The sequence below is a fragment of the Vanellus vanellus genome, assembly GCF_965231255.1.
Source record: "Vanellus vanellus genome assembly, chromosome: 6".
NCBI classification, from domain to species: Eukaryota; Metazoa; Chordata; class Aves; order Charadriiformes; family Charadriidae; genus Vanellus; species Vanellus vanellus.
The window spans coordinates 16,590,669-16,602,323 of record NC_138911.1 but is presented as its reverse complement, the minus strand read 5'-3'; the positions used below and the strand labels follow the sequence as shown (position 1 = coordinate 16,602,323).

Sequence of the window (11,655 nt, the reverse complement as noted above, 5' to 3'; positions counted from 1 at the left end):
GGGAAAGAGGAAGCAGAGGAGGAATGCTTGAATTTAGAGGCAGTGTAGAGAAAGGGATTAAGTGTGGAGTCTGACAAGGCACCTGTACTGAAGGCAGACTACAGCAGTTGCATATAGCTTAAGAAAAGATAACTCTTTCTTTCTAGAAGCTACAAGGACCTAGAGATACAGGCTTTGTGCCTACAGGCTCAGCATTAATTCCTATTCATTTAGCCTCTCTGGAAATGTCATGATATCAAGTTCCTTGCACAGCAGTGTGTGTAAGGAAAACACTTTTATACGAGCATTTGAACATTGTGGTGGACTGCAGGCACTAAGGAAGGTCAAAGAACAGCATTTGGGGCTGCTGTAATTGCAAACAGCTTTATGTTAAAAACTAACATGTGTGATAAAGTTGTCTTGTGTCAGCTGAACCACAGTAGCTGCGTGTACATGTTCTTAGTCTGAGTTTGTAAAAGCACTAAGTTCTTCTTTGCTTTAATGTTAGCAATGTTGTCTTTGCTTTGGACTGAGAGCATGCAGAGTCAATTACACTTCCACTTAACATAAGTAATAACTTTATATACTGGAGCAACCTGTTCAGATACCAGAGCCCTTCATGTCAAAACAAGGTTACATAAGGAGAGCTGTTTAGAGAGGCACAGTATCTTTTATTAGACCACTTGATGTCATTTGGGGCTATAATTTGGCCTTCAGTAGTGAGTCAAGAGACACCAATTCCTTTTGCCAGTGGCAATCACTTTTTTTTTTTTTTTTTTTAAACCCTGTTACTTCTTGGTTCTGCACCTCACAGACATGCTGCTGGAGTGGAATGAGTGCATTGCAAAGCCTGTTTCTTGGGAAGAGTTGGAGATTATGTTTCGGAGTTTCAGATGAGCCATGGGGGTGCTGATGGTGGACTTGAACTATCCACAGTGTCTTTTTATGGTACTTGTTAGTTGTTTTGAGTGGTACCTGCTCTGTAAAAGAAAGTTGACTCCCCTTGGGACTTGCCTGCAAGACATCTTTTCTGTGTTTGAGCTTAGACTTAAGAAAACACATCAGAAAACAAACTTAATAAAAACATCTAGCTGAAAATAATTGGTTGTCATTTTTTCCTGTGAGCGAGGGAGGGGTGTTTCTAAGTGGCGATAAAAGTATAAATACCATCTGTATACTTTATGCCTGATTTTTCTGGTTGTAAGAGTAACTTTTGGATTATGTTTTGACACATACTGCGTACACAGACAGTATTTCTTATTCTTGGACCTACATAGTTCCTCCATACTATGTTTGTATTGCAAGTGAAAGACACAGTGTATATCCAGGCCTTTACAGCAAGTTTCCTCTCTTTACTTAGTAGTCCCTTGTCCTGGGTAGCAGAGGACTGCTTAATGCTAAAATGTGCTATATTGGTTGAGGTGATTTCTTGAGGAGTGCCTCACACATGACTCTGCTGACTGGCTTTTACCTGGATGCTGTCTTGTTGTATCCTGGTATCTTCTAAGAATGTGACTTGTTTTTAAGTATGTTTTTCTTTAACGTGCAGATGTGCTTATCTACATGCAGTGGTCACCTCATGTCCCAGTGTCAGAGGTGAAGTCTGGATATCTAGGTGGTCTTTGATTTATTAGCCTGTTAAAAACTGGAAAGATCAGCTTCTAGTGAAATGAACTCTATGATTTCAACAGGACCTCTGTAGTAGAGGGTTCTTTCAGGATTTAGCTCTTTATACTCTTGTTCTTCAGGAGACTTCTTAATTGGGTTTGACACAAAGTGTCTTGGCATCAATAGAAGGAGTTGTATTGGTTTCTATGGGTTTTGGATGAGACCGGATGAACTGGCCTGATGCTCACAGTGGAAGGTGCTTTGGAAGTAGATAACATCTTATAAGCCTTGGAGGCAAAGCATTGTATCATCTGGACAAGGATGCATCTCTGGCCCCTCCCTTAGCAGAATTTGTAAAGAAGGGAAAAGTCCTTGCAGTTTGTTAAAGGTGTATTTCTTTCTACATGTCTTCATGACCCTCTTTACCATGTTTTTGTTATGCTTTGAGTGGCATGTTGGACACACTGTCTCTGAGGCAATGATGGACTGTCTGTTTCCAAATTACGTATTCAGTTAGCCCCTCTCTGTAGTAGGTATGATGCATTCAGCAGTCCTTCACAAATTAGGAAGAGTCTCTGTCTTGTACTCACAAACCTTTAAGCACTCTGAGATTCTAATGAAATTGGCCATTATGATTCCAGCTGAAGGCATTTTCCATGTGGAGCAGATGGCTTCTAAGGGAGGTTATGGATCACCCCTTTATGGTGCATACCATTTGGATACCTGGAAGGCTTCAGGTAGATCCCAGTTCCTGTATGCAGGCAACAAGCAAAAACACCACAGAAATATGCTTCATCTCCTTTCCGTGCTTACCCCCACCCCACAGATCAGTCCTTGATACTTCCTTTATGGTTGAACATCACATCATAGTCTTTTAGAATTTCAAGAAGAAATATGTGTAGAAGCCCTGAATGGTTCTTGGACATCTGATAGTGTTAAAGCTTAGATTTTTCACTTATTATTTAGGATTCTAGTGTATAAAGGATGTAAATGATAATCCCAGAGGACCATCTGTCCTGGAGCAGACATTGGAGCTGAGGTACTATGTGACTGAAAGAACTGAGTGCATGTCAGGTGGTAAGGAAGGCAGGGAAGATCAGATGTATCATACTGTCACTTCAGTACAGATGAAAACTACGGTCATACACTCTTTCAGAACTTGTCCTACTCATCTTGGACAGTGGAAGGAACAAGGAACAACAACAAAAAAAAATGGAAAGGAATATTCATTGCAGGTTGTGAATGGTTTGCAAAATCCGGTTAGCATGGAAGGTACTTTTTGCTAGATCTTTTTGTATTAGACTATATCTTGTAATCTAGCTGTGGTTCTCACATCATGCAACGAGTCTGTTTTACCTCCGTTACCTACCTGATGTCTATGAATCTGTTTTAACTAGGATTTCTAAGGAAGCCTAAAGGCTTGAGCCTTTGTCTCTGAAAAGCTCCTTTTAAGTCCAGTCCATAGCTGTCTCAACATGTTTTTTATTTTTATTTGTGGTAAGCAGTAAGTAAATTAGTTTTGTTTAATCATCAAGGAAGTGGGTGTTTTCAAGTCATTCTGGACTTGGTTCTAAGCATTCTGTCGCTTACTAGAAAGCGTGTCCTATCTGTGCAATAAGGGCTCTTAGAGCTATTGGACTTTGGACTTCCAATCATGCATCTGGTGTAGATAAAACTTTTTTCTTTTTATTGGTTAGAAAGCTGATCTATTTACCTTCTGGTTACAGCTTAAATATGCCTTCGTGCTGCACTGGACCAACCTTTCATACCATCTTGCAGGTATAGATGTCTTGCGGACTGTTGCAGTCTGTGGTTGTTTTCACTGTACAGAAGCCAGTTCAGCTGATGCAGGTATGCTTTTGCAACCAACTCCTCATGATGGAGGCCCAACTTATGGAAAGAGGATACTGAAAGCCTTTATTAGGGAGCATTTGGAGGGCAAAAACATGTTCTGTATGTGAACAAGCTATAAGGTGAACATGTTCATTCTGCCTTCTGTATGCTTTACTTCTGAAAAGCCCTTTATGAGTGTGAACTTTTATTTCTGTAAGAATCCTGACAAACTTCAGGTAACCTACAGATATTTCTCCTGGGTGTTCACATTCTCTTTACAGATTATATGTAAGTGGTCAGCTTTGGCCAGCTGATAATCAATGCTTGTCACTTGTTTGATGGCAGAAAGGATGAACTTTCCTTTCTATAAGCTCAGAGAGTCATGCTAGTGTCCTTTACAGCCTTTGTTATACAGTCTTGTCCAGATCCTTTGAGGCCAGTTTTAAACCTGGGCCATAAAACATCCTTTTTATTTACTTTTATATTGAGGTAGTGTGTAGGTGTACCAAATAATTGGAAACCTTATTATGTTAAGACATGTACAAACATGCACTAAATGGCAAACATGCACTTTTTACCTCCAAGCACTTACTTTTGATAGTTTAGCATAAGTGAAAATATGATATTTTATATTACCTGATCTTTATAGTCATAGATTATATTAATTTCCAAGCAAGATGTAAATGCAATTCTGCTGGTTGTACAAAATAATGAATTCAGAAATCACTTTGCAGAGTTTATCAATTTTATCACTGCACTGAAATTTGGAGTAAAATGGAGTTAAAAGTATGGAGTTAAACCATGAGTGAATTTGATCACCAATATAGAAACCATACACACTCCCTATTTTTAACTGGGTAGTTTAAAAAAAAAAAACAAAACAAACTATGTGGTATAAATCTAGTATACTATTCTTATGGATACTGAGTATTCACATTTCACTTCCTATTTCCTGTCCACCAATATGGCTGCTTTGGGAGTAAATGTGTGAATGGTTCTGGCAGGCTAATGCGCTTTTTTGCCCCCCCCCCTCCCCGTTTTGTATGTGACTTCACTTTTTCCCCTTTTATTTTCACTTAGGCTTTGACATTGCCCTAAGAGAAGCCTTCCCGTCTTTCTTCACTTCTCATCTCCATTGAATTCTGCTCAGTCAAAATATCATGTGTTCACGCACATAGCCTGCACACTGTTCATCAAAAAGATCTTTAATTCTGCAGTGGTACTGGCTTACTCTTTGTATGTGGGCAATACAGAGGGAAGTTTTTCAAACAGTTTTGTTTTTATTGCAGAATAAGGCGTGGGTAGTTCTGCCTTGCAGAAAAGCTTAGCCTGGGAAAACCTGATGTGGGAGGGGAGAAAGAAAAGATAGACGATCATTTATCATGTGACATCAAAGTAGAATATTACAAAAAAAAAAAAATGTGCTAAAGCTTTCCAGCTGAATGTGAGCTGAAGGTCATGCACTTGCCTTCGTGTTAAAGTAATAGTGTCTGCATGGAAGAATTGGTAAAGTACCGTGGAAGAAAGTCTGTTTGTAATAGGCTGCCTCTGGCAAGCGTACCCTGAAAACGCCTCAGTCTGAGGTGGCTGAACAGACTGGTTTTGGCACAAGAGGCAAAGAAAATTAGACAGTGTCAATGATAGTAATTTGAGTGAAGCCTTGGGAAACAGTGTATGAAATGCAAATCTATGTCTTTAAAGTTGACGGAAGATACTCCAATATATGTTTGAAGTAAAACTCATTGTCTAGGCATTGCCATAGGACCGTAGACTGTCCCTTGTTTCAAGTTTGGCTAAGAAAAGGTTATCATTCTGTTCAGCTGTCGCAACCACACTAATAAACTTCAGTATTGCAGAAAATGCTATGTAGAATGTGGCCAGTGTTTTAGTGCCTAGCTTGAGCAATCAGAAAACATATACAAAGAAAATATTGTCATTTTCATTGCAGGGCATGTGAGCTAAAGAGAAACTTCTAATGCATCGCTTGATTAGGGTAGATTGGAGAGCAAATGTTAAACTAGTGTACACTCTCAAATTCTGAAAAATGCTGTAGGATGTATTTGTGCTGGGCAATGAAAAGGGATGGTGAAACTGTAAAATGATGGACTAGACTGAAAAATGGTCATTTAAAATAACTAGAAGGCTCTTTATTTCACAGAACTGCCTCGTGTTAGATTTTGCATGTACTCACATCTAACATAGCGCATGAAGCAAAAAGATTGCAGAGTGAAATAAAACTGGATGGTATTCGTGGAGGCTTGAAAAGTTTTGCTGTAGCTGTGAGACATAACCATGAGCTGCTGTGGTGCGGGTGGAAGACAGGATACAGATAAAAGAGGTCACATGAGTCTGTGGGGATGAGCAAAATTAACGTGCTATTTTTGAAGGAGTGTGCATTTGCGCTGACAGTTTGAAGTTCAGGTCTTTCAGTTAATTCTTTGTTAAAGCAAATTTCTTCTGCAGTATGTACACAAAACTCAACACTGTAGAAAATTACACTGATGAAAATATCAGTTCATCTCTGAACAGCATCTAAGAATCAGAGGATAGAGAAAATGAGGCCATTTGCAGTGCCAACGTGCACTGCATCAACGAATTTGCATCTACAGGGACCCCAATTTCAACAAAGAGTTAAATTAAAAATCAGTCTATTCTTTTTGACAAGTATCAATTTGGTAAATTATCATGTACCAGTTTTAGTTATATGATCCTTACTGCTTTAGTACAGTTTCTTTTAGGATTATGTAAGACATTTTGCCTTCAAGAAACTTCAATTTAAGAAAGGTATTGGTATGTCATGCAAAACATGAGTGTTGTTTCTTGTGGTCCAGATTGTAATCCCCATTTCATTTGATGGTGTTGCACAAGTAATTCTGATGACTTGGGGAGGTTTCTTACAAAAAGAAGAGCAAAGAAGTGAATAAGGAAGCCTTAGTTTGGTTCTGTGTGGTTTATACTGCTCCTGTTTGAGAAATAAAATATATATACTCTCAGTGTGGAAAGAACGCTTCTGTGGGAACATAGCGGAAGGAAGAAGAGATTGTTTTCTTTACTTAATGGTTTGACAAATACAAGTTGAGAGACTGTTCATTTAACATTGAACTTTCATTACGTGGACATTCCATGATTTCACTGTAGTATTTATAAACAGTAGTCATCATTTCTAAGGAATGCTTGATTCAGAAAGAGATTTGTGCTTGTGAAATGTTTGCATAGTAACATGAGCAGAGTTTGGCTAACCATATGCTTGCATGTGGAATGCAAATAGAACCATTAAAAAAGCCACTCTGACTTGGCATGAAAAATCCCACCCATTTTCTTGTAAGGTTGTTTTTCTTCCTGTTCCATTACAAACCAGGAAGAAGTGACATTCACAGGACACTATGTAAACTTGGTGAAAATGTCAGTTGCAACAAGGAGAATCATAAGAAATGCTAAACTTTCCAGCCATGGTTACATTTATCAATGGATTAAATATGTATGTAACATGTATTTACACTGTTTTATGTGCTATATGGGGTACCATGGGTAGATACTCATACCAAAATTTTGTCTTTGTCCAGATCTTAAATGAAAAACAATTACTTGGAAGGTAATGTTTGGAAGATGGTTTTTGTGTGGCATACCTTTATGAAGGGCTGGACAAGTTCTTAGCCATTTTTTGGGTGCTTTGAGATGATACCCAGCACAAGCTGTTCCATCATCTTTCCAGGGATGGAGGTGAGGCTGACCAGCCTGTAGTTTCCTGAGTCATCCTTCTTGCCCTTTTTCAACACTGGAGTGACATTATCTATCCTCCAGTTCTCAGGCACCTCACCTGTCCTCCAGGACCTTTCAAAGATGATGGAGAGTGGCCCAGCAATGACTTCCCCCAGCTCCCTCAGCACTTGAAGGTGCATCCCATCAGGCCCCATGGATTTGTGGATATCCAGTTTATCTAACTGATCTCTAACTTGCTCCTCGTCAGCCAAAGGAAAGTCTTGCTCCCTCCAGACTTTCTCTGTTACCTGCAAAGTCCGGGTTTCCTGAGGACTGGTCCAAACAGTGAAGACAGAAGCGAAGAATGCATTTAGCAACTCAGCCTTCTCTGCATCATCTGTAGGTCCATGTCCTTCTTATGCTGGGTACTCCAGAGCTGGATGCAGTACTCCAGGTGGGGTCTCACGAGAGTGGAGTAGAGGGGCAGAATCGCCTCCTTTGACCTGCTGGCCACACTCCTTCTGATGCAGTCCAGGATACGGTTGGCCTTCTGGGCTGCGATCGCACATTGCTGGCTCATGTTGAGCTTCTCATCAATCAGCACCCCCAGGTCCTCTCCTCAGGGCTGCTCTCCAGCCATTCCCTGCCCAGCCTGTATTTGTGCTTGGGATTGCCCCGACCCAGATGTAAAACCTTGCACTTGGCCTTGTTGAACTGCATGAAGTTGGCATGGGCCCACCTCTCCAGCCTGTCCAGGTCCCTCTGGAAGGTATCCCTCCCCTCCATGGTGTCTACCTCGCCAAACAGCTTGGTGTCATTGGCAAACTTGTTGAGGGTACACTCCACCCTACTGTCTGTGTCACTGACAAAGATGTTGAACAGTGCAGGCCCCAGTACCGACCCCTGAGGAATGCCACTCATCACTGCTCTCCACTTGGACATCGAGCCGTTGACCACGACTCTTTGAGTGCGACCGTCCAGCCAGTTCTTTATCCACCGAGTGGTCCATTTGTCAAATCCATGTCTCTTCAATTTAGAGACCAGGATATTGTGTGGGACAGTGTCAAACGCTTTGCACAAGTCCACGTAGATGACATCAGTTGCTCTTCCCTTGTCCACTGCCGGTGTAATCCCTTCATAGAAGGCCATCAAATTTGTCAGGCATGACTTGCCCTTGGTGAAGCCATGCTGGCTGTCACCAATCACCTCCTTGTTTTCTATGTGCCTTAGCAGAGTTTCCAGGAGGATCTGCTCCATGATTTTGCCAGGCACAGAGGTGAGACTGACTGGCCTGTAGTTCCCTGGTTCTTCCTTGTTTCCCTTTTTGAAAATAGGGGTTATGTTTCCCCTTTTCCAGTCAGCTGGAACCTCACCAGGCCGCCACGACTACTCAAATATGATGGCTAGTGGCTTAGTGACCTTAGCATCTTTCATGAAAACACAACAGAATCCATTTGCTGGTACATGTCTGGGTCTCTGTATCACTAAGTGACTTTCTAGGTCACTGTGGAGAGATTGCAATTCATTATGTAACTGTAACTCGAAAACCATGAAGCTGGCTGGTCTCTGGCAATGTTGACAGTTTGGTATTGGTGGAGTATGCATTTTCAAATTATGAACTGCTACAAGGGTTTATCTTGAATTTCTGCAGGCCTAGCAGGCCACATCAACTGGATTAAAGCATACGGGTTTCTTCAGACAGCAGTTTGTAGTGGTGTGTTGTGAAGTGGCGTGTATTGTCATCTTAAACCTAACAGCCCTAGTAAAAGATATACACAGGCCGATGTAGCACAGTGTTTTGGTGCAAAGCTCCAGCTTGTCATTTGGGTTTCCTCAGCAAGGTATTCCAACTACTGTGCTGCTGTTTCCCCAACAGCTGTGAGTTTTTCCTGGATTTCCCCAAGGACATACATATCTTTCCCTCCAGGTGGATTCCACCCTGCTTCTTTCTTTCCCAAGTAAAAACTGCATTTCCAGTTGCAGTGACAGAACAGTTTGGGTTTTGTTTTTTTTTTTTTCCAAATTGATAAAGATGAAACTGCCTCTTGTTTGCTTGATAATGCTGGATGGGGCTTTGAGCAACCTGGTCTAGTGGGAGGTGTCCCTGCCCATGGCAGGGGGATTGGAACAAGATAATCTCTAAGGTCCCTTCCAACCTAAAACATTCTATGATTCTGTGATCTTCAACAGTAGGGACTGTCACAAAAGATACATGCGACCATGTGCTTTATTTGTCTTAGGGTGAGATCTGGGTGGCATCATCTTTCTGTCTTTTTTCCTGGTTTCTGATGAAGAAAATGTGGGTATATGGACCTGAGGAGAGCAACAGCAAACTCATTATAACCGTGCTCTGGGTGGTTCTAGAGGGGAAGAATCATGGTTGTAGTTTGTTCCTGCTGTGCAGTTAGACATAGCATGCACACACACTGTGACAATAAAAACAAGTGGGATGTGGTGGGGTATTCCCTGAAATAGCATTTCTTGTTTGGCATGTCTACCTGTAAGGCCATGTTCCACCCCCGTGGGACATGAAGTTATGTTAGGCTCTGGCTAGTGCTGTAAAACTTCCCCACATGGGACTTTCTCAGGTTTTGTGCAGGTGCAAATACCATAAACATAACTGCAGTTTAAGACCTGGAATGTTGGGCTGTCCTCAGACTGCCTAGTTTGTAGTACTTTATGTTCTCACAACTGCACCTGTGTTTCTTTAATTGTGAGTGACAAACTGACACCTATTTGTGTGCTGTATTCACAGTCACACAGTTGAAGGAAGCAAAAGCATATGGTAGGCAGCAGTTTGAAAAGCATGCCAGTCTCAGTTTCAAAAGCAACTATGCAGTATTGTCTTTCAGCATGAAATAGACTCATATTTTTAAGCCGCTTTTGAAAATAGAATTAAGCCCATCTTTTGAAAACTTATTGAAGTTGTTTCAGCAGAACTAGGGTCCTGTCTGGCTGGATTGGGGATTTTGACAATTTCCTCTAGACCTTTTGAAAATCTGGCCTCTTGATGCCCTAAATCATTTAGGGAGGAGGTACCTGCCATCATGTTTTCCAGTAGAAAAAATAATCAAAATCAGTGTCTGATTTCTGCAACTTTGCCTTTGAAAATTTCCATTAAGGGCTCACAGTGACAATTGGGAAATGACAATCACAGCAAGGTTTAATGACACTTTTTCCTGCTTCAGAGTTTAGCGCAAGGTATTCCAGAGGAGAGAGAAGGAAGACACTCTACCCTAACTTTGAGATTACTTAATCCCCAAGAGGACGGAAGTTTTCAGTGTACTGCACTTCTTGCATATGCTGCCTTGTTTGATTTGAGCTACTGCCAGATGCTGTTTTTAGTCTCCATTCGGATCTTCTGCTGGGCTTTCACACTCCTCCTCCTCCTGTGGGCTTCTCTTCTATGGCCTTGTATTTATTTTTCTTCTTTCGTCTCTTCTCTCATCAGATATTCTCATTTCCGTTACTCTCAAACATACTCACACCTTCTTTTGTCACTTTTGTCACCCTCGTTTTATCTTCTTTCTCTGCTTGTTGCTGCTAGTCTGTTATCTAGCTTAACTTTCATCTTTCACAGTAGCTGATGAGACTGGTTTTGTAGAACCTGGTTTAATGAAATAGAACAGATTTTAGAGGTCAAAAATACCAAGGGACCTGCTTCAGGGATGTGGGATCCAAAACAGTACAGTATTTTGAATTGGGTGCATTGTTACATACCAAATTTTGTGCTTGCCTCATGGTCACTGTTTGAGTTGGTGGACTAACTAGTTGATTAATGGACAAACTAATCACATAACTACATGCTGAAATAAGCTGAAAATCAACCTGGTAAAAATGCTCATAATTTCTGAGAACAGAACTTTGCTGACGTATCTGTTTGCATCAGTCTTATAAACTGTTTTTTTTTGTTTTTTTTTTTAGCTGAAGCAAACCACCCTTTGGAGGTCTAATGTCTGTTGTGATAATATCTCAAACCTCTATTGCTTTTGGAAAACATGCTTTCTAGACCCCTGCCTTATGAGTTTGCAGGCTGAGGTTGCATGCATTCCTTATGCCTGCTGGTGACATCTCTGTCACCATGGGAAAATGCAAGAAACCCCAATGAGAAAAGTTTTTCAATAAGGACAGCATTAAGAAGAGGGTGGGAGGGGAATACCATCCTCAGAATTAGAGCTTTTAATGGTGCAATGTTTTCTTAATTGTATCACATTTCCCTCTCAGAAAAGAAGTCTTGGGAGCCTGAGACTTGCTTTATCTTTGTGCATCTTCTCTCTTTCCACCTGCTCATGATTTCTGATCTTTGTTAATCTGGATCTGCTCTGCATGTTCAGATGGGAAAGTTCTTAAAGGAAAGAGGAAGAACTGCAAGGACTGAGAAGTTAACAAAGCTAATGGAGAGGAAATCTGGTTGAATGCAACCTGGGAGTTCCCCATGGCCCTTTCACCAAAAAATGAGCCTTCCAATTGAGATCTGGCTATATTGCAAAGAAGAACCATATTCAAGCATGGTATTGTGGGAAAGAACAGGAAGAG

The 11,655-nt window shown here is 41.0% G+C and overlaps 1 protein-coding gene across 1 annotated transcript in view; it reads left to right on the top strand.

Annotated features, from left to right (window-relative positions):
• Positions 1-2,639: 2,639 nt before the first annotated feature.
• Positions 2,640-11,655, top strand: part of PTPN5 (protein tyrosine phosphatase non-receptor type 5) — a gene marked incomplete at its 3' end in the record, with an annotated part of 64,247 nt that continues 55,231 nt past the window's right edge. Inside the window, exon 1 of the mRNA XM_082485693.1 lies at positions 2,640-2,664. Within this exon, the coding sequence (XP_082341819.1) occupies positions 2,655-2,664 (10 nt within the window). The 5' untranslated portion in view covers positions 2,640-2,654. The remainder of the gene's footprint in view (positions 2,665-11,655) is intronic.